General features: G+C 39.2%; 1 protein-coding gene across 2 annotated transcripts; it reads left to right on the top strand.

Moving 5' to 3' along the window:
- The first annotated feature begins 3,953 nt into the window (after positions 1–3,953).
- On the top strand, positions 3,954–7,315 carry LOC145165940 (EPD1-interacting receptor-like cytoplasmic serine/threonine-protein kinase). 2 transcript variants are annotated; one of them, XM_079084854.1, is made up of 5 exons: positions 3,954–4,109; positions 4,896–5,845; positions 5,927–6,076; positions 6,188–6,298; positions 6,886–7,315. In XM_079084854.1, exons 2-4 carry the CDS (start codon positions 5,468–5,470, stop codon positions 6,206–6,208), a joined length of 549 nt encoding a protein of 182 aa, XP_078940980.1. In that variant the 5' UTR covers positions 3,954–4,109; positions 4,896–5,467; the 3' UTR covers positions 6,209–6,298; positions 6,886–7,315. The 2 variants fall into 2 exon arrangements, with proteins under 2 accessions (XP_078940980.1, XP_078940981.1); XM_079084855.1 differs by lacking the exon at positions 6,886–7,315 and adding an exon at positions 6,703–6,849.
- The last annotated feature ends 16,910 nt before the right edge of the window (positions 7,316–24,225 follow it).

Here is a 24,225-nt window from a genome sequence, read left to right on the forward strand (position 1 = left end):
AGACTTTTCAATTTCATAACTTATGAGTTTAATTGTCTATTAAAATGAAGACTCTTCACTTTATGTAACCTATGTTTCTTTAATAACTCTTTTAAAGAAGTGACTTTTGGTAATCCATAACTTGAGGACAAATTATGGACTCCATCAATAGGCATTTAGATCAAGAATAACACTAACATACAAGTTACAAATAATTCCTATGATCTAATAAAACTCATAAGTATGAATATTCATATCAACAATTTCAAGAATCATATAAACACATATAAAAGTTGAAGTTTTTGATAATAACCATTGAAAATGGATTAACATAATCATTACCACATCAAAAAACAGGTTTTATTAGTCCAAAACAGTTTAAGGTAATGATTCTAGTCCATTTCCAGCAGCAAAACTCGAAAAACTGCACACAGGGCCTCCTACTCGTCGAGTGCATGATCCAACTCGACGAGTAGGATGAATTTACACATGGACTCGTCGAGTCCCACTATGAACTCGGCGAGTTCACACGAACAGTGAACAGTTTTCCGATTTTTCAAGCATTTTGCATCAAGTATAAAGAAAACTAGCCTAGGCTCTGATACCACTGATGGGTTTTGAACATTCTAACACTCCTATGGTGTACATGCAACCCTAGAAACCTTGGATCTATGTTTTCTCTAATATACATGCAAATTTGTTTTTCCAAGGTTCTCAACCTAACTAGCATGTTATGGGGTACTTGTAATATAAAACTTTAAGTAGAATAACATACCTTTCTTGTAGCTTGGATTCCTTCAAGACCTTGTGAGCCTAGCACCCCAAATGTGATGCCTGAAATGCTTCACACAACACCACAACACTTGGAATAACTTGAGAAGAGACCAATTTCACTCAAAAATCTGCTAGCCCTCATTGTCTTGCAATAATGCCGATTTTCCTAGCTATGGGGCTCTTTATAAAGTGTGCCACATGTAGGGTTAGATCATGTAAACCCTAATGTGCATGGCTTTTAATTTCCTCATGATCCATGGGTTTTAACCTCCATGGAGCATCCAATGGGTCCTAGCCCAATCTAGTGAACCATGAACCATAAGCCCACTATTTAAGAATGAATGATTTACAAACCAAGCCCCATATATTTAATTAGTCTCTTTTTTATCACAAAATTCATTCCAAATTAATTCTTGATCAATACTAATTAAATAATTCTATTAATATATTAGAACTTATAATATATTAATAAACCATAAGTGTCCTTTTTCTCATTTTTTCTATCCAACTGTTGCAATGCCATGCAACCCAAATGGACCATGCCAAGTCGGGTCAAGTACATACCAAATATAGTTATGGACTTAGACATTATATCCAACACTTATTGCCGAAGGAATCATAATCCCGTCCCCGAAGGAACCTCTATCACATTCCTAAAGGAATCATAATCTTGTCCACGAAGGAACATTCTCTATCTCTTGTCCTAGAAAGAACCTTTTATCTCTTATCCCCGAAGGAACCATACTCCGGTTCCCGTAGGAACCTCTATCCTTTGTCCCCGAATGAACAACTTTCTATATTTCTCTATCTTTGTTATGTGACTTACCGCATAAGACTTGTCCCTTGGACAATCTATCTCTTTATATCATTAAGAGATCTTATATTTTTCATATATTACTTATTACATTAAGTAGTTAATCTATATCTATGTCTAGTACCATATAGCATTCTACATAATATTAACGGTATCTAGACATATAGAAGGAACCTCTATCACATTCCCGAAGGAATCATCATCTTATCCCCGAAGGAACCTCTTTTATATTCCCGAAGGAATCATCATCTTGTCCCCAAAGGAACCTCCATCATATTCCTGAATGAATCATCATCTTGTCCCCGAAGGAACCTTTATCACATTCCCCTTAGAATCATCATCTTGTCTCCGAAGGAACATCTATCTTATCCCCGAAAGAATCATTATTTTTCCCCCGAAGGAACCTTCTGTCTTATTCCCGAAGGAATCATAATCTCGTCCCTGAAGGAACCTCCATTACATTCCCGAAGGAATCATAATCTTGTCCCCGAAGGAGCGTTCTCTATCTTTTATCCCTGAAGGAACCTTCTATCTCTTATCCCTGAAGGAACCATACTCTGGTTCCCATAGGAACCTCTATCCTTTGTCCCCAAAGGAACATCTTTCTCTATTTATTTGTCTTTGTTATGTGACTTACCATATAACACTTGTCCCTTGGACAATCTCTCTCTTTATCTCATTAAGAGATCTTCCATTTTTCATATAGTACTTAATACATTAAGTAGTTAATCTATATATATGTCTAGTACCATATAACATTCAACATAATATTAACAGTATCTAGACATACATTATTACTCTTATGATTATACTACTTATAATCATCTTCTAACTCTTTCTATTTTCTCTTATATATTGTTAATAAATACCCTTACCATCTTTAACCATACATAAGATTATATTGCATATAATCCTATTCTTTCTTCATCTATTCTTTAGGTATTACTCATAATACCCATGTCTTTCCTTATACAAATTCACATGCTTAGGTTATATATACATGCTCAGGTACATGGTCTTATTATGGAAATGATCAAAATCACCATCGTCCACCATCACTAGCTCTCTTTGACACCTTCTTAGCTGCAAAGTCGCCCCTCATCAGCTCTCCATCGGATTGGAAGAGTAATGGGCCGAGAATGAGCTTTAATAGGCTTAAACCTTGTGTTTTAAGTGTGTAACGGCGTTGTGGCGACCTTTTGACCTGAGGCCATTGGCTCTCATTTAGTTTCCACGTCGTGGCCATCTACTTGCCGTGTCGTGGGCATTCTTCCTCAAGGGCACTTTATTTTAGCCACCGCGTCGTGACACCTATATACCGTACCGCAGGGCAAAGTGCATTGCCTTAACTTCTTACGTAGATACCCACCATGCCATGGAGATTCAATCGCCGCGTCGCGGTTCTTGTTGTGATAGCAGCCCTTGGCCGATTCTATTCCAACATTCAAACATTTTTCCTTCAATCTTTAAACCTTCATATCTCCTTCGTTACTAACCCGTTTTCGATGTTCTTTAAATTCACGCGAAAGTGGGAACATACTCTACACATCTATTAAGTCACAAAATTGGCCCAAAAAGTATAAAAAATACAAAATTTACCTTTTTGGCCAAAATGCATCTTCTCATGTATTTTTTCTCTTGAACTTATTCATATAACCTCTTATAAGTGACTTAAACTCTTATTAGCCATTTTCATGAAGTCACAACTTCATATTTTCAACTAATTCTAATAATTGACCAAATTGTCATTTTGGTCAATATTTGACTAAAAGTCAACTTACTCTAAATTTCAAGTTCTTACAGCTTCGATGGTGAGAGATAGCTTGCAGAAGAGGATTTAAAGGTGCAGTTTTTCGACACTGGATGTGGAGTGGTCCTCATCAAGGGCGAGGTTGCATATCCGATGTCAATCAATAACTTCACCCCGACGTCGTTCAACAATTTCCTTAGGCTTTGATTGTAGATCCAACCACCTTAGTGTCATTAACCTTGATCTTCATGGGGTCGCCGGACACGGAGTGGTCGTCAGAGATTTTCGGGGACGAGTTGCCGACTTTGAAGAAGGTAGAGAGGAAAGATGTGTGTGAGAGACAAGGAGATATGAACCTTTTTTTAGAATAGCTGGTCCCTCATGTTTTTTTTTCTTCTAAATTATAAATAATTTAAAAACAATAAGTTAATTGAAAATAAAAAATTGAGGGCATTATAATCATTTCTATTGGGCAGGGACCTACACCGTAACAAAATCAAAACCTAAGGACGACCCGAGTAAAAAAAAAAAAAAAAAAAGGTAGGGTACAAATGAAGACGATTCCAATTTGTTTTTCATTTATTTTAATTATTTTTATTTTCTTTTATTATTATTTTTTTTTGTAGGGCAAAGGAGGCAGAACTTTTTGTTTTCGTTAAGAGGTACCGTCGTAGCCTTAACGTGTCGTTCCCGCGATCCCCTCGCTGCCGACCTCGAAGATCGCATTCCATAGAAACCCTCGAAGAAAATCGATTCCTTCAATTCAAGTGGTGCGATTCCACGATTGTTGAGGTACGTATTCCATTGAAACCCTTGCCCTCTGTTCGTATTTTAGGGTTGCAGAGTTTTTATGAGTTTATATCTTGATCTCTTAAAGGGTTTGCTATGAGTTTGTATATTGTGAGTCATTAAGCAAGTTTAGCTATATGTGTATCTCAGTATTGAAAGCTTGAGTCCTAAAATTTGCGAGTCATTAAGCAACTCCAGCTATATTTCCTTATGATGGATTGATGATGTATAAGCTATTTTGTGTGTGTGCGTATGTGAGATCATCTCAGTTTTACCCACCTGAGATGTGTACTCATTAGTCATTCATAGCTTGTTATAAAAATTAAAAGACACAGCTGAAGTTAATGGATGTGTATGTGTATCATCTGACTATCAGTCTATCACTATCGGTGTCACTGTGTGTTTATGTTTTGATTTTGAGGACCAAATTTTGATCGTTTATACAATTGTCATTTGTCCATTCATAACTTGTTTGTCATTATCTGTGTGTGTATGTTTTATTTTAGTTGTGTTTTGTAGCCATTAGATTTCAGTATTTGATCCCATTGTTGTCTATGCTGTGCTGATGATTTGGGTGTTTGCTTTTGAGTTTTGAGCGGTTAAAATTTGTTAAAATGTGTTACTGATTAGTGTTGAACCTGTTGAAAGTTGGTTATTCAGAATTGTGAAAAAACCAAATAGTTAAAGCTAATGATTATATGGAGTTATTAATGTTTAAAATTTTTAAACTGTGTTGGTAATAGGGTGTTGTTTATTTTTATAATGGCTTGCTTGATTTATTTTTAGCAGATTTGAGTATTTGAATTGATTTGATCCCCCTATAAATAAATAATGTCTTTCATGGAGGAGTTTGATCACCTCAAAATTTAGCTGAAGGATATAATATCAGCCACCGACAACTTCGGTTACCACAAGAGAATCGGACGTGGTGGGTTTGGAGTTGTGTACAAAGGAGAACTCTCTCTCCCGGAGGGAAAAATGATGGCTGCTTTTAAGTGTTTAGATGGAAGTCTTGGGCAATGGAATATTGAGTTTTCGAAAGAGGTCATGATGCTTTCCAAATACAGACATGAAAATCTGGTCCCTCTAATGCACTTTTGCATTGAAGGCGATAAGATTATCCTTAATTGTGTATGAGTATGAATCTCGTGGGAGTCTTGATCGCCATCTAAATGACAGTAGTCTGACATGGAGACATCGTTTAAACTTTAAAGATATGTGTTGAAGCTGCACGTGCCCTAAGTTTTCTTCATGCTCAGCCCATTGAGACTGATACGCGACAAAGAGTTGTTCATCGAGACTTTAAAAGTTCAAACATCCTTCTGGATGAGAACTGGACTGCTTAGGTCTCTAACTTTGGCATGTCAAAAACACATCTTTTAACAAATGTTGTTGGTACACCTGGGTATTGCAATCCATTGTCTATTGAAACGGGCTTCCTCTCCGAACAATCGGACGTGTACTCTTTTGGAGTGGTGTTGTTTGAAGTAATGTGTGGGAGACTGTGTTATGTGTACTCTAACCGTGAGATAACTGAAATTTTAGTGCCTAAGTGGAAAAGGTGTTATGAAGAGAATAAATTAGATGAGATTATCTTTCATGGCTTAAAACAAGAAATGGGATCGAGTTCTTTGGATTGTTTTGCAGCTGTCGCTTATCAATGCCTTCAGAGTGATTCTATAAAACGACCAAGGATGGCTGAAATAGTGAAAGAACTTGAGTTTGCAATTGAGCAACTAGTAAGTGTTGTATCAAGTTCCATACATCTATCATCTATTGTTCCAACATTTTTTCTTGAAATAATAATAATATTTATACAGGAGGATTTCCAAGATCTCGGAAAGAAATATTTGGACTTTGAAGAAATGAAAAGGATTTCAGATCTTGCGGTAGTTCCCCTAACTTACAATTCTCAAAGTCAGTTTTACAGGCTTTTCTTGAAAGGATTCCTCATTGCTGATGGAAAAACGGTAATCATATCATATGCTACCAACCCACAATAGAATCAAGGATGACGCGTTGAGCTAATTATGTTATACATTTACCATAGTTATCTAAAATTCAATTGTTTTCTTGGGCAGAGGATATCAATTAATGAATGACAAGGGTGAAGTTATCGAAATGATATCTTCAGAAAAATGCATGTGGGACTCGAATGGCCATCTTCAACCTCATACCACAGAAGACTCGATGTCAGTAAATACATACATATGCTTTCAACTGTAAAATCAATAATTAATTAGCTAGAAATAGAAATTAGCATCGAGTCTTCATAATATATAAGGAGACCCAAGAACCAAAACAAAACAACCCAAGAAGAGAACATGAAACGAAGCAACCTCTTTAATTTGCCAATTTTAGTTTAGGGATATTGATACTATTCTACAAATGAAACAACACACCAAAACTCACACGCAAAAGAGAGTTGTTTTCTTTCACACCAAAACTCACACGCAAAAGAGAGTTGTTTTCCACATGAAGAAATGCAATCACATTTATAATGCATTGAATATCGATATTGCAAAATCCTTATTTAATTACCAAAGGGCATCTGAAGTTCCATTGTGGACCAATGTTTTGTTTTGTTTTCTTCTAGATGGCTCACTTTATTTAAGGGATGGATATTCTTATAGTTTCAAAAGTTAAAAGTATGTCTGATATCCTTTTAAGTTATTATTATTTTTCTAATTATCTGTTTTGCATATTATTTTTCTTATGTATGAATGAGTTGAATGTAAAAATCTAATCCTACAGTGGCGTGGCTGTGTGATGTTTGTAGGTTTTTCAGAGTGTTGCTGAGCTCAATAAACAGTTGTTTCAAAGTGAATGTGAGCACCCAATTCTTATCACCTGATTCTGCATACACCATGAACCTTGTCTTCAAACATTTTGATCCTGATTATGGGACACGTGTGTCCTTCAAATACAAATTGGACAATGAGACAGACTATCGAATTTCCTCTGTTGCCCATGTGAGAGAAGACGGATGGCTAATGATGAAACTATACGAGTTCACAAGCAGTTGTAGGGAACATAATTTTAGGATTCAATTTGTGCGTCCCTTTGTTATCCCATCCCAATTGTGTCTGTTTATTCTTGAAGGCATTGAATTTCGTCCCCAAAAGCATGTGATTAACTTGTAACAAATAACTTCAACTGAGGTGTTTTTTGGTTTGAAAGATTCTAAAGGATTTATAAATAATTTGAAATGGTCTTGTCTTTACAAGGGTTTATGTAATCTCTTCTTGCATTCTTTAAGAAGAAGCAATGGTTTATTTTTGCTGGGTAGTTTGAGACGTTCTTGTTATTACATGTATGATGCATGATGCATTGCAAAAACAAAATCGAGATCTCATTTGTTCCATTCCATTTAGTAGGGCAAGTCACGTACGGGTGGACCCATAGTTTTCGTGATCAATAATTTCAGCTAGTGAAAAAACCCGTGTTTTCCAATTTTTTTTCTTGTTTGTTTTTTTTTTTTTTTTTTTTGCACTGTTTTGTTTAGTAGGTGATGTTGGAGATACACAGATTAAATATGTTTTCACCATGAGAAACTCCGAAATATAAACAGTAAAAATTTGATTGTTTTTATTTAATCCTAAAAGTATGAACAATAAAATTAGTTTATAAAAATAAAACTAAAAAAAAAAAAAGCCTTAAAGCACATTGCTCTTTTGACTACTTAAACATGTGACAAGAATTAAAAAACAATGAAAACTCATTGCCCTTTGACCAAAAAAAGTCAAAGTACATTGCCTTTTCATGCTCAAAATGATACCATGTGACCGGAAACCCAAAAAAAAGTACATTGTTGTTGACTGAACCAGCAACATGGATGTTGTTCCAATACAAAGGTGGTGTTAAAACTCACTAATTAGTTGTTGGGCTGATTAAAATATAACAACAATTTTTAAAACCAAATACAATGAATACATGATGGTTATAAATAATTTTAACAATATGTAAGAAATGGAAGTAGTAATTATTTATTAAAATATTACCTATAGGTTTTGTATCACAAAAACGGTACATTTCAACATTCACGATACTAGAACAACCAACATTCATTGGGGTGAATGAAATTCTAATATCGTAACATGGATAATACGAATCCATACATGGCAACCATGAACAACCAACATATTTTTGATCCAGACTCGAAAATATCAACCTTATTTCAAAGTTGTCGGTTTTGTAGTTTTGATTTATCTTGAGTAGCCAAATCACATTACGTTATAGAAATACGATAAATATAATATTTTAAGGAATTGATGATTGTTATGTACGAATTGTTATTCAAACAAATTGATGTTAGTGATTTGCTTCAAACCTAATCCCCTTCATCCCTTCAACTTCTTTCATAACTTTATGCGATAAAAACATAATCTTGATTAGCCTTAATGTTAGCTACTACGAAAGAAAACCAAATCCATTCTTGTGATATATTTCTAGTAGTTGCACCTTAAATTCCATTTAGGGTGATGACAACTTTACATGCAATGGCTGCCTTACGATGCTGAGACAGTAATATCAGCTGCAAAAAAACGCATTGTCATCAATTTATCAATAATAATAATTGATATTAGTATATGAGATATCATTGTTATCTTTTGAACCAAGATTTTGCTATTGACCTGCCAAGTTCTCATGTTTGAGCTGGAGCTACTTTCCTTCTCAAGTACTCTACTGTGCATAATGATGTATCTGGCCAAGTTCATGCTATAAGTTGATAACTTTTTTCATCATTTATGCCTTCTGTTTGTGTAATCACTACAAGAAACAGAGCCTTTAGCGGCGACAGGGAGCTTTAGCGACGACAAATTAAAAAGTCGCCGCTAAAGGCATATGTCGCCGCTATTGGTGTCGCCGCTAAAGGCTGAATGACACCGATCCGCTCTTTGACGTTCTGGCAAACACGAATCGTCCGATCGTGGTTCTAATCCAACGGCTAGGGTGCTCATGGAACGCATAAAGGAAATACTGGCGACTTTTGTCGCCGCTGAAGATCCAAAAAAGTCGCCGCTAAAGATAAAAAAATGACGCGGTAATAATTCCCTCCTAATAGTCGCCGCTATTGATAGTTGTCGCCGCTAAAGACCAATTTGTCGCCGGTAAAGGTGTCGCCGCTAAAGGCCGACGCAGTTAACCCCAAAAAACTCGATCTCTTTCCTTTTGCTCTTTCTGTTTCACTTCCTTCGCCTCTTTCTCTTCTCTCGTCTGCATCTTACTTCGTCGATTATTGTGGGATACCAGTGAGAATTATCAATTTTGGGTGTGTGAAATTGTCCACAAAGAAGATACCATCGGTGGAGAAAGATTTTCCGGTGAGGACCAAGCTTTTCCGACGACACCAAGCTTTTTCCGGCGGCACCAAGCTATTTCCAGGTCAATTTTCGGTCTCTTTTCTCATGTAACATCGATTTTAAGCTTATTGGAGTGATTAATTGTAAAAAATTGTCAATTTCAGTTTTGTTGATTGTGTTACTACGTTCCCGACCACCACCCGCGACTACCGCCACCACTGGACCGTTTTCATTGATTTCCGCCACCACAGGTTCTATTTACTTCTATTTATTGTGAAATTTTAGTTTAATTGCAAAATATGTGTAGTTGTCTCAATTATTTGAAAATTGTCATATGTATGTATATTTGATATTTGTATGTGAATCTCTATAAATTTGGTGTATATATGTCAATGTATGTGTGTTTGATATATATGTGGTATATGAGTATTTGGTAGAAGTATGTTGTTATTATGTGAAATTATGTGTAGTTGGTCTAAATACCATCTCTTTGATTTGATTTGTTTATTTCATTTAATTAAAAAAATTAGTTTTGTTCCTATCTATCTTTCTATTGTCATGATAATTAAGTGTTTATTTATACTTAATTGTTACTCACTTTTGGGAATTACATAATCAGTTAGTCGAAGAGCTCTTAGAACAAACTCAAGGTGAAAGTGAGTTAACACCCGCTCAAGAAAGAGCCGCTTTTGAGAAAGTATTAGGAGTGCGACGTGGCCATATCAGAGGCATCGGCCGTAAACCTTCTGCTCTCCCACCGATTTCACAGCCGTCGCAACCACCACCACAATCATCACAACCATCACAGGTAAAACAAGATTATTTAATTTCAATAAATGCATGTTGAGTTGGTAATTTTTGTTGGTGGTGATTATTTTCTAAAAGGTTTGGTAATTAGTTTTTTGTCCCAAGTGCAACAAATAGCAATGTACTTTGGTTTTTTGTCTTAGTTTAAAAATAACGATGTACTTTGGTATCATAAAATGCATGTTGATTTGGTCATTTTGGTTTTGTGGTGATTATTTGCTAAAAGGTTTGGTAATTGAGTTTTTTGTCCCAAGTGCAACAAATAGCAATGTACTTTGGTTTTTTGTCTTAGTTTAAAAATACCGATGTACTTTGGTATCATAAACTGCATGTTGATTTGGTCATTTTGGTTTTGTGGTGATTATTTGCTAAAAGGTTTGGTAATTAGGTTTTTGTCCCAAATGCAATAAATAACAATGTACTTTGGTTATTTGGCTTACTTTAAAAATAAAAATGTAGTTTGGCATCATAAAATGTATGTTGATTTGGTCATTTTGGTTTTTGGTGAGTATTTGCTAAAAGCTTTGGTATTTGAGTTTTTGTCCCATATGTAAGCAATAACAATGTACTTTGCTTTTTTTGGCTTAGTTTAACAATAGCAATGTACTTTGGCGTCATAAAATGCATGTGAATTTGGTAATTATGTTTTAGTCCCTAGTTGGAAAATTTAACTTATAATTTATATATGTTGTTATTTATTATGTAGTTGGAAAATCTTCGGGCATTGCTCAACGACCCGGCATGTAGGGAGGAACTTTATTCGTTTTTTCAATCACAAAATAATCAAGGAGGAAATGATGGGAACGAAGATGATGATATGTAGGGAGGAGCTTTATTTGTATGTTATACTTGTCACACTTTGCTATTTGTTAGAATTGTAAAACTTACTTTGCTACTTGTTAGAATTATCAAACTTTTGGTTGTTTTATTTTGGTATTAAATTAATTATAATAGTATTTGGTATTTAATTTGATGTTGTTATGTAACTTTTGGTATAGAATAATTATAACAATATTTGGAATAAATTATACCCAAAATCGCAAATATAAAAAAAAAATGAAAAACGTTATTACCGGCGACACTATTACCGGCGACATTCTCTTTAGCGGCGACAAGAAGTATTAGCGGCGACAGGTGCATTAGCGGCGACAATTGTCTTTAGCGGCGACAATATGATCAATAGCGACGAAGTAGTAGCGGCGACTCTTTACCGGCGACGTGTCGCCGCTATTAGCTTTAGTGGCGACTTCTTGACCCTTTACCGGCGACTTTTGTCGCCGCTAATTGCTCATTTCCTTGTAGTGAATCATTTCTATGTCAGATTCCATTTGAATTGTTCACTTGTTTGTTACCCATGCGACTAGTTAGACTTTCACCTTCAAATGTTCTCCAAAAGCTGAAAGATGTTATATGCCCAAGAGTCATTATAGAATTATATTGATAATGACATATGATCTTACAGGGTCACACCTTATAGCAAATTATTACTAATTGATTATTTATTAGTATAATTTTATTATTAATAAATATTATCAACACTTGTATTTAATTGGAAAAACATTATTTTATGAAAACAATATTTTCCAACATATTGAGAATTATTGTTCCTAGAAAATAATAATAAAATAGAACAAAAACTAGCTTAATATCATATAATATAATTATTAATGTTATGTACAACTTTTTGTGCACTTAGAGTAACCATTTAGTTAGTATATAACTAGCTAGTTATTAGAAAGAATAAAGCACAAGACATCATTTTCCCTTCTCCTAGCCATGGCTTTTAAGAGGTAAGGAAGTAGGTGTGTTGTGATTATTTTATTCTACCGTACTTGTCCTTTTGTTCCATGCTTTGACTAGATAATAGTTTGGGGCTTCGGTACTCTTATGTTGGTATATAAAGGAGACAAATAACCAAAAACTAGTGAGTTTTTTACAACTCTTTTCCTATTCTTTTTAGAGCCAATTTTATGGTTTTCTAGCATCTCCCCTCTTCTCTTTGTCTTTTAATTTGGTGCTAGATTAAAGGCTCTTAGTTTCTTATCCTTTGAAGATATATTTTGTATATATTTCTAAGGCTTAAGACTAACTAATATACAAGTGAAGACTAGCATCTTGAAGTGTTTTTATTCTTGTTTTGGTGGATACATTATAGAGGACCTCTTCGTGGAGTTATAATGTCATCTTTATCAACTTCCTAATTGCCACAAGGAACCAAACTCTTAAAAAGTTGCTATAACACCTGCAGATCCGGGCTAGACAATTAAGATATATTAAGCATTAAAAATGACTTTTTGATAGAAGACTATTTAAGATAAATAATCTTGACCAAAGTCGTATTATATGTGACGAGGATTTCGTATATATAAAGAACACCCAAATCCAACTTCGTATGGAAAAGATGTGATGTTTAGAAGTTTCTATGCAACCAGGTATAATAGTACGCAACATAGAAATCAAATTTAACATTAGTTGATTGTTAGCCTAAATAATCTAGTCATGAATCGAAGATCTAGTCAATAAGAGTCTGTCAATATAGAGAACATCAAGATCGGAGTCCGCACGTAGGAGTTATGCTTTCCGCATCAACTTCTTACAGTCTAAGCCTATCAAAAATAATTTTTTTTAATATAGTGATAATTATTTATTAGGATCTAAAAGAAAGTTGTAAATCTCGTCGAGAGCATCCCGACAATATATAGAACGCCGAAAACGGAGCTCGTATGAAGAAGATACGTCATTTAAAAAATCTAGAAATTTGCATGCGTTGCGCCCAGCATGCTGATGACGTGGCAGCACTAGAGTGTGCCACGTGGCAAGTCGTCCGCCTATTCCTCTAATGGTCAAGGTGGTGTGGCAAGACACGATTGGGACACATGGCTCCACGGGAATTAGACACGTGGCAACCTTCTAGAAGGAAGGATGTGGAGCAATACGACACCAACAAGTGTTAGAATGCCTTGCGCGGTGTACATTCTCATATTGCCTATAAATAGATCAGTTTCCAGCCCCATTCTTTACATACAATCCTCCAATTCTCTCTCAAAAAAATTTCATTCTTGAGATCCGACTTTTTCGGAGTTTCTTAGTATTTTAGAGAGGCTCTACTGGATTTAGAAGTCCGGATAAAAGAAGCTTTCGGTTTCAGAGTTCTGTCCGCCTAATTTCCTGGTTTTTGCTTAAAAGATCTGTAAGTTAAGCTACACTCTATTGGTTTTATTGTAACTTATATTTATAGTCATAAGTTGTTATTATTAACTTATAAATAAGATTTGTTAGTAATCCAAGCTATAATACTGATCGGTCTACTTATGGGAGAGATGTCTAGATTGGTCATGTTGGCTTGGTTTTTGAATTTCAGAAAAGCTATATACCGAAATGATCCTGTCTCCTAACTGTCCTACATGGCCGATCCTTATTTAATAGAACTATCAGTATTCATTGGAATATTGATAGGTCTATACCATCATTAGTCATGTAGAATATTATACTAAGAATTGGTGATAATGATACTAGTTTACGTCAAAGGAAAGGTCAAGCGCTAGGAGCGAAGCGCTGCCTAAATTAAGAATCATCACTTTATAAAGTGAGTGCATAGTTACTTTCAAACTTACACATAGATACTAGTATTCTAAATGCTTATATGCTTAAATTCTTTGTGTGCTATTTTTGTTATGTTAAATATATATGTGCAATATGATATGACTGTTACTTGATCTAATTACATATTATACTTATTAATATGATTAGGTAGTAAAGAGCTGTGCGAAATAATAAATGAGAGGATGTGATAGGTTAGTGAAAGTCGTGCGAAATAATAAGTTGTGCCTGTTGTGTTTATTCAAAGTACTATTGTACTGCCGTGCATGTCGTGTTTGTGCGAGTACTATTGTACTTATGTTCTTACCTAAAGTATTATCATATTGTCGTGCCTAGTCATTTAAGGAGCTATAGGTGACTTCTCACAAAGATCCCTTTAGGAAAGATCTCTTGGATCATCATATTAGGATTATAAAGTGAGGATAAGGGGAATGGGGTAGATAGGTTATTTGAATTATGTTGAATATATAATTAAAGATTATAATATTATGGGTTGACAACCCTATGTACTCATGAGGTTTCCTAACCTGACATACTCAGTTTTTTTGTATCACAGGTATCACTACTGTAACATCCCGTTTTAAGTAAAGTAATTAGATAATAAATCAGGAACCCCGGAAGTAATTATTATTATTATTTTATATTATTTGAGCCTAAAATCGAATAATAATTAATAAAGTGTTGGTTTCGGGAAGTCAAATGACAAGATTTGAACTCAGGGGTTAAATGGTAACTTTTGGGAGTTCATTTGAAAAGATTTTGAAGGCTAAGGGGGCTATTGGTAAGTATTAGACTTAATTTGTAAAGAATCTCAGGAGGCTGGGTTTAAAAGGAAAATATTGGCCTTATTTTGAAAGAAATGTCAAGGGGAGGGACCATGGGTGACATTATGGAATTAAGTTTGTGGGATCGGGGGTATATAACCCGTCACCCCTGCCCAAACCCTAACCCTAAGAAACATCTTTCCAGCCGCCACCTCTCCCTTCCTCTATTCTCCAGCCGTCGCATCCATGGCTGCTATGTCCGGCCGCCGCGTCCAAGCCAACCGACGGTGCAACCACGACACCGACGAGTAGCCTTCCGTGACGTTGGTTCCATTGGTCGCCGGACCAAATAACACCGCTGCCATCTCTATTGAAGCCGGAAGATCGTCCGTCGGGTGCTGCCAACGTTCCATTGCCATTCTACCACCGTAACCACCGGGTACCGCCACAGCGTGGCTGCTAGACGTTTTGAGCCCCGAGAGCTGTTGACCACCGGCGATAGCGACCACCAGAATCCCCCCCACGTTTGCTGTCGGACGAGTTCAAGCATTCCGCCGCCACCTCCTTGTCATGCTTTTCTTTCCCTTCTCCGTCTCTGTTCCGGCGTTGCGCCGCTGCTGTGGCTCCGTCCACTTTCTTCTTCGCGGCTGTTAGGACCCATCAACCGCCGCTGCTGCCAGACTCCTTGTGCTACCATCACCGCCAGGTGGGTGGCTTGGGTTATTTCACAACAGAAGTCGTGTAAATACGTTTGTGTGCGTGTTTTCTGTAGGTCGGAAATTGTATGGGAACCACCATGGCCGCCCGCCATGGTGGCTGCCGCCATTTACCACCACCTGCCGCCACGGTGCGGCTGTGTGTGTGTGTACTTAGTATATGTTATTAGTGGTGGTGTGTGTGTTGAGAGGGTATTATTGTAATTTGTAACCAAAGTGGAATAATGAAAGAAAAATCTAAACCACCACCGTGAGGTGGTGGTTGCCGCCTCCTGCCGCCGTGTCGGGTGGTGGTGTGCTTTAATTGCATTTGGACCTCGTTTGGATGTTTGGACAAGGGGCTACTAAACCCTAATGGGCCAAAAGAAACCCTAGCAGGCCCAAAGAGACCCCAATGGACCTAATAAAACCCTAATGGGCCCAATAAGGCACAAAGTGACCTAGAAGCTCAACCAATTGACTAATGGGCTAGTATTGGGTTGGAAAACCCTAATTAAGGTTTGGAAAACCCTAAGGGCATAAAACCCTAATTGTGAGAATCATTTGGGACACACATGAGAATTAATTATTAAACCTAAAATAATAATTAATTAATAATCATTGGAAAACTAGCTTAAGGCAATAATGGACTTAGTGGATTAAGTTCTTAATGGGTTAAGTAAGAAAACACTTAACCCTAATCATCATTTCATGAGAAAGCCCTAATCTCACTCGGGCCTTGAATTGGGCCTTCTTATTGGGCTTTGGCGATTGGACTATTGATGGGACATCCAAGAACAAGTTAATGGACCAAAGTAATTAGATGGGCATTAGGATAAGGCCCATGTGAGGACTTAGGCCCAACTTGGAAAATTGGGCCATAGATGGGCCATAATTGAGCCTTTATGACTATGTGATAATGGGTCATGTGAATTGGATCGGAATAACTGAATGTGCCTTAAGGAAAGACCATGTAGGGGTCTGGGCCCAATTTGGAAAATTGGGCCATACGTTGGGATTTGACCCATTATTTTACTTTTGGGCTTTTGTATTGTGAGTTGGACCTTGGGCTTGGAACCCAATTATTAATTGGGTATTGTTTGATGTTGACAGTTCTGGAATCTGTCAACCAGCAGCTGGAGTTCTATCTGCGGGACTTCAGCAATGCCAGGTGAGTTATCCTCACTATACTAAGGGGTCTAAGGCACGAAGGCCGGCCCATTGGATATGTTATCCTAGCAGTGGTTATGTTGAGTATGAGTTAGCGTTGCGTGCTAGTGGTTATGTCAGTTAGGTAGATTTGTAGGACTACCTGTGTTGTTATATGAATATCTGCATGCTCAGTAGTTATGTTATATGTTGATATGTTATGTGGGATGGGTTGAGGTGATACTGATCCGTGCGGTAACCAACAAACCCGGGAGTATTCCAGATATGAGCTGAGGGCCCGGTAGGCATTCCAGACTCATACTGAGGACTCGAGAGCATTCCAGATACGAGTTGAGGTCCCGGTAGGCATTCCAGACTCGTACTGAGGGCTCGATGGTATTCCAGATTCGAGCTGAGGGCCCGGTAGGCATTCCAGATTCGTACTGAGGGCCCAGGGGTAGTCCAGCTTGTAAAGCTGTGGACCCATTATATGTTGTTCAGTTTGTTATGATATGTTATTGATGATATTGTTATGTGGATTGTATGTGTATCAGTATTTTGGGGGTAACTCACAAAGCTTTCGGGCTTACAGTTTCAGTTTATTGTTTCAGGTGCATCAGGGGATCGTGGCAGGGCAAAGGCGTGATCGTACAACTCCTCACTTTTTATGACTATGTTTCTGGGATACTATGATATTATACATTTTGAAAACAAGTTTGTAATAACTAATGGTTTTTGGATTGTTTAAAAAGTTTTAAATTGGCTTGAATTTTTGGGTGTTACAAGTTGGTATCAGAGCCTTGGTTTGAGTGAATTGGAGGAACACTCGTGTGAATCCAGTCTCAAATCAGGGAAGGGATTTTCAAAAAGGTTTTAAAATGATTTTCAAATTAAGTAAAGGAGGATGCAGGGTGTACGATTAGCCGGAGACAGTAAGTAGACCCCAAAATACCATACAAGTTGTTTGATTATGTGAGATGTTAGAACAGCATGTTAATACTAGGCTAGGGATCTTCAGGAATTGCATGATAGAATTGCCTGGTTACATGATGCCTGCTAGCCTAGGGTTCTTTTTATGAGATTGACATCATTACTGTAGTTGCTTAGTGTAGGCATCATGGTTATACATAATTAAGATCTTATAGCCTGAGAATGTTTGATTTGGCCTTATGTTCTGTTCTTGTTTGATTGGGAGCTTAGGGTAGGATTGGATATTCGAAAGTCTATAGAGTCCAGCGTTATGTATGGCTAGCATACACTAGTGCTGTAGGGTTGGTGGAAGTTTCATGGATGAGTGGGTTGTGCAAGACCGGTAGGTCAGTTGTGAGACAGTTAGCCTTCCTCTAGGAGTGAGGATTGAGCACTCGCTATGTTTACGTATATTGTCAGGTTGTTGTGGTGATACTTGAGAAAAATATGGGTAGGTGTGGAAGGTAGTTGGGGCCCATACTACTGAAAGCACAGGACCCATACGCGTATCAAGGAAGTCACAACCCCTGGGGTGTAGTTGGGAGTTGGTCCCCTGTCATTATATGGATTATCAGGGATCTTTCTGGTGTCTACCATAATGGTGGTTACGAGACGGCTTGAGACCGGATCCAGGTTAGGATCGGGAGTTGGCAGCCAGGATAGGCCAACATCGTCAAGGGACCATGTCAGTGAGATCATCCGGGAAGAGGTGATCGAGTTTATCCAGGGACCGTTATCGGAGATGTTCGGGTCTATTAAGACCATCATGGTTGAGTATTTCGACGAGCGCTATGCATCCATTGCTGATACGGCTGCCGCAGCAGCTTTAGCAGCTGTAACGACGGCAAAGGGAAGAGCTGGTCGAGCTTTTCGGTACCGGGACTTGTTACTGGGACATATTCTGACGAGCAGAGGGATGCAGTTACTTCGGATCAGGAAGATGTTATGTACTTGTTACATTCTGCGGGTTAAGCGGGAGAGTCTAGCACATGAGTTTCTAGATTTGAGGCTTCGGGGGTTTGGTCGAGGCCGGAATGTGAGTCGCGGGGACTCCGGAAAGGAGTAATGATTATGTTCAGCTGGAGTTATGCAGCTGGAATTAGAATGGTTAATTGATAGGATTGGAATGTTGTTTTCCAGGGCAATGATTGTGCCCTTTCAATTTACGAGTTCGAAGGATTGAGCAGGCTTGTGGCACAGGATCAGGTTGTATTCCAGCTCGGGTCAGTTAGTCGCAGGGGTTGGTGACAGTATTTCAGCGCTGGTAAGCGCAGGTGGGTAGATGTGGCATAAGTATTTTGGAGGACCATTTTGCCTTGGATCTCTTGCATCGGACGGTAAGGATTGATTGTGCTATCTATTGCACTTTCGGGATTGTAGACTATGTCTTGGTAGAGGTTGTAGCCTAGTGTAGAGCAAAGGTTGTTTCAGCTACTGCAGTTCAGCTGTGGATGATTAAGCTGGTAAGTGAGTCAGGGTGCGAGGCCCTGAATGATATGAGTTCTAGAGTCGAGAGCGGGAGGATTGTTGGAACACTGTGGGAAGAAGGGTATTATGTGGTAGGTCTGCGGACAGGTCCCAGAGGATGGTTACTCACCATTGTCAGGATTTACTAGTTCAGTAACCGTTATTCGGTAGTGGAGGAAAACGCCAAGGGAAGTAGCTCGTTGCTGAGATGTTAGTTGGAGCATCTATCTTTTGGACTCCAAGATTTGAGTGTGGGATCATTCAAGAATTAGGAACTGTCGGTTTCACTGGGATTCAGGAAGTGTTCAGCTAGTTCTTTGAAGTGTGTGATCACTTGTGTTTGGATAGTAAAGGAGTACTAGTTGGAAAGGTCTGGTTGTCATCAGATCGATCGTTGGAAAGTGAGAAGGATTGGGAATTCTCAAATTTTCATGTATTGTGAAGACTTAGTTGACTCTAAGTGGGGTAGAATCGTCCCGGAATGCGGAAACAGGATCGGTTTTGAAACTGGGATAAGTTACACATCGTTTCGGGAAGGAAGACAACCCTAGTGGCTACTTAGTTTGAGTGATGTGTGAGTTGGGAGTTCGGTAAAACTCCCCAGCATGTGAATCGCGTCTTCTCGGTGCTTGATAGCAGAATTTGGGAAATCCGGTTTGGGATTCTAGCCATGCATTAAGTTCAGTTGTGTGTTAGGATGAGTGCGTGTCGACCGGTATGGAAAGTGTTGTAAGACTGCGAGGGTAGCCGTAACATTCACTAGCGACCAGGTAGTATGGAAAGTGTTGTAAGACTGCGGGGGTAGCCGTAGCATTCACTAGAAGCAGATAGTACTAGAGTGATGTAAGTCTGGGGGTGTAGCCGCCACATTCACTAGGTTGATAGATAGTATGAAAACGTTGTTAGGACGCGGAAGGGAAAATAGTAACCACCAGTTCGGGTGTAGCAGTGAGGATATGGAAATCCATGGATAGGCTTATGGGTTTCCCCAGAGGGATTAGACCTGGTTAAGCCAGTGATAAGACTGTAGGAACGTCACTACAGTTATGAGATCAAGGAAGCAATGGATTGATTAAGGTTGCTTGTGACGTAAGGCTACCATTGGTCATGTAGCAATCGCTTTAGCCGCGGATTTGGTAACAATAAGATTCGACACATGGATCCGATCGGTTGGATCAGAAATTTATTAGAGTCGTAGTGGCATGTTAACTAGTGGCAACTAGTTTCAGAGAAGGATTTCGTCCAGAAGTCGTGTGGGACGACTATGTGGGAGCCCTTTAGCTCAGCGACCGGGCTGGAACCCGGTATTTCAGATGATTGGCGAACAAATTGAGACCAGGTAGGTCTCGGTAGATGTTGGGTAAGCAACTTTTCTATAGGTGGATCGTGCATAGTGGGATTTCAGCATTGTGGTGCAGGTTGGTGTTGTAAAGGATGTTGGTTAGACCTTTTCTTTTGGATAAGGTTGATCGTTTATCAGAAGCATTCCAGTCATGAGTTGAGGTCCAGGTGGGGCATACCAGACTCATGTTGTGGGCTCAGAGGCAATCCAGACCTATGCTGAGGACCTCGTAGGGGTATTCCAGTCATAGACTGTGGGCCTAGTGATCATAGTAGTTCATTCATATGTTGGAGCGCTTTCGGAATGGACACATTGTTGAGGTTCGAGCGAGCCGTAATCGGCTGCGAGGAATCAGAAGATTTAGTACGAAATACAAGGGTAGGTCCCTGAACTTCAAGTTGTAAGTTTAGACCAGCGTTCGTATATAGTGGTATTCTTATCTAGGGTATTCCATCCCGAGGATGACCGGACCCTATGATTGATTGGACCTGACGTGTTTGGTATTCCAACCCGAGGGTGGATTGGACCAAACATGTGCGTGATACGAGGGTATTCCATCCTAGGGATGACTGGACCCGTCGTAGGCATGCCTGGTATTCCAGCCTGAGGCTGATTGGGCCAGGTATGAGTATTTGTGATTATGAGCGGGTTATTATATGTATGTGGTTCGGGAACTAAAGGATCATAGTTAGCAGTGTGGGATTTGTGATTCTGTTTTCTAGTGGGAACCTCAGGTTATCAGAAGTTGAGTAGCCAGTTGGGAGTTAAGTGCAACGCATTCGACAATGATCCAGGGTGGGCAATCTGTTAAGAAGCCAGACCATCTCGAGACTCCAGATTTCGGATTGAGTAATTGTGATCATAGTGTAAGGGATTTGTTTATTTTCCTGGTTTTAGAACCCTGGGAGGGTTGGATATGGTTGCCTTGGAGAGGCTAGAGTTATGCTCGGGATTGTAACCAAGTAGCTCAAGTTGTTTGGCGTGTAAGGAATGACAAGAAACGATTTCGAGGACGAAATCAAATTTAAGTGGGGGAGAGTTGTAACATCCCGTTTTAAGTAAAGTAATTAGATAATAAATCAGGAACCCCAGAAGTAATTATTATTATTATTTTATATTATTTGAGCCTAAAATCGAATAATAATTAATAAAGTGTTGGTTTCGGGAAGTCAAATGACAAGATTTGAACTCCAGGGGTTAAATGGTAACTTTTGGGAGTTCATTTGAAAAGATTTTGAAGGCTAAGGGGGCTATTGGTAAGTATTAGACTTAATTTGTAAAGAATCTCAGGAGGCTGGGTTTAAAAGGAAAATATTGGCCTTATTTTGAAAGAAATGTCAAGGGGAGGGACCATGGGTGACATTATGGAATTAAGTTTGTGGGGATCGGGGGTATATAACCCGTCACCCCTGCCCAAACCCTAACCCTAAGAAACATCTTTCCAGCCGCCACCTCTCCCTTCCTCCATTCTCCAGCCGTCGCATCCATGGCTGCTATGTCCGGCCGCCGCGTCCAAGCCAACCGACGGTGCAACCACGACACCGACGAGTAGCCTTCCGTGACGTTGGTTCCATTGGTCGCCGGACCAAATAACACCGCTGCCATCTCTATTGAAGCCGGAAGATCGTCCGTCGGGTGCTGCCACCGTTCCATTGCCATTCTACCACCGTAACCACCGGGTACCGCCACAGCGTGGCTGCTAGACGTTTTGAGCCCCGAGAGCTGTTGACCACCGGCGATAGCGACCACCAGAATCCCCCCCACGTTTGCTGTCGGACGAGTTCAAGCATTCCGCCGCCGCCACCTCTCTGTCGTGCTTTTCTTTCCCTTCTCCGTCTCTGTTCCGGCGTTGCGCCGCTGCTGTGGCTCCGTCCACTTTCTTCTTCGCGGCTGTTAGGACCCATCAACCGCCGCTGCTACCGGACTCCTTGTGCTACCATCGCCGCCAGGTGGGTGGCTTGGGTTATTTCACAACAGAAGTCGTGTAAATATGTTTGTGTGTGTGTTTTCTGTAGGTCGGAAATTGTATGGGAACCACCATGGCCGCCCGCCATGGTGGCTGCCGCCATTTACCACCACCTGCCGCCACAGTGCGGCTGTGTGTGTGTACTTAGTACATGTTATTAGTGGTGGTGTGTGTGTTGAGAGGGTATTATTGTAATTTGTAACCAAAGTGGAATAATGAAAGAAAAATCTAAACCACCACCGTGAGGTGGTGGTTGCCGCCTCCTGCCGCCGTGTCGGGTGGTGGTGTGCTTTAATTGCATTTGGACCTCGTTTGGACGTTTGGACAAGGGGCTACTAAACCCTAATGGGCCAAAAGAAACCCTAGCAGGCCCAAAGAGACCCCAATGGACCTAATAAAACCCTAATGGGCCCAATAAGGCACAAAGTGACCTAGAAGCTCAACCAATTGACTAATGGGCTAGTATTGGGTTGGAAAACCCTAATTAAGGTTTGGAAAACCCTAAGGGCATAAAACCCTAATTGTGAGAATCATTTGGGACACACATGAGAATTAATTATTAAACCTAAAATAATAATTAATTAATAATCATTGGAAAACTAGCTTAAGGCAATAATGGACTTAGTGGATTAAGTTCTTAATGGGTTAAGTAAGAAAACACTTAACCCTAATCATCATTTCATGAGAAAGCCCTAATCTCACTCGGGCCTTGAATTGGGCCTTCTTATTGGGCTTTGGCGATTGGACTATTGATGGGACATCCAAGAACAAGTTAATGGACCAAAGTAATTAGATGGGCATTAGGATAAGGCCCATGTGAGGACTTAGGCCCAACTTGGAAAATTGGGCCATAGATGGGCCATAATTGAGCCTTTATGACTATGTGATAATGGGTCATGTGAATTGGATCGGAATAACTGAATGTGCCTTAAGGAAAGACCATGTAGGGGTCTGGGCCCAATTTGGAAAATTGGGCCATACGTTGGGATTTGACCCATTATTTTACTTTTGGGCTTTTGTATTGTGAGTTGGACCTTGGGCTTGGAACCCAATTATTAATTGGGTATTGTTTGATGTTGACAGTTCTGGAATCTGTCAACCAGCAGCTGGAGTTCTATCTGCGGGACTTCAGCAATGCCAGGTGAGTTATCCTCACTATACTAAGGGGTCTAAGGCACGAAGGCCGGCCCATTGGATATGTTATCCTAGCAGTGGTTATGTTGAGTATGAGTTAGCGTTGCGTGCTAGTGGTTATGTCAGTTAGGTAGATCTGTAGGACTACCTGTGTTGTTATATGAATATCTACATGCTCAGTAGTTATGTTATATGTTGATATGTTATGTGGGATGGGTTGAGGTGATACTGATCCGTGCGGTAACCAACAAACCCGGGAGTATTCCAGATATGAGCTGAGGGCCCGGTAGGCATTCCAGACTCATACTGAGGACTCGAGAGCATTCCAGATACGAGTTGAGGTCCCGGTAGGCATTCCAGACTCGTACTGAGGGCTCGATGGTATTCCAGATTCGAGCTGAGGGCCCGGTAGGCATTCCAGACTCGTACTGAGGGCCCAGGGGTAGTCCAGCTTGTAAAGCTGTGGACCCATTATATGTTGTTCAGTTTGTTATGATATGTTATTGATGATATTGTTATGTGGACTGTATGTGTATCGGTATTTTGGGGGTAACTCACTAAGCTTTCGGGCTTACAGTTTCAGTTTATTGTTTCAGGTGCATCAGGGGATCGTGGCAGGGCAAAGGCGTGATCGTACAGCTCCTCACTTTTTATGACTATGTTTCTGGGATACTCTGATATTGTACATTTTGAAAACAAGTTTGTACTAACTAATGGTTTTTGGATTGTTTAAAAAGTTTTAAATTGGCTTGAATTTTTGGGTGTTACAACTACTAAGGTACTGATAATAGTGTAATTATCTGCCGAGAGGTTTAAGGAGATCGTAGGCTACTAGAATATTAATGTAAGGCCTGTTCATGCTTATGCTTTGTATCAGTTATGACATCCCAAGCTTTAAAATATATTAATGTGAAACACTTCTT

The sequence above is a fragment of the Lactuca virosa genome, chromosome 3 (assembly GCF_052849685.1).
Source record: "Lactuca virosa cultivar CGN04683 chromosome 3, Lactuca_virosa_CGN04683_v6, whole genome shotgun sequence".
Lineage (NCBI taxonomy): Eukaryota > Viridiplantae > Streptophyta > Magnoliopsida > Asterales > Asteraceae > Lactuca > Lactuca virosa.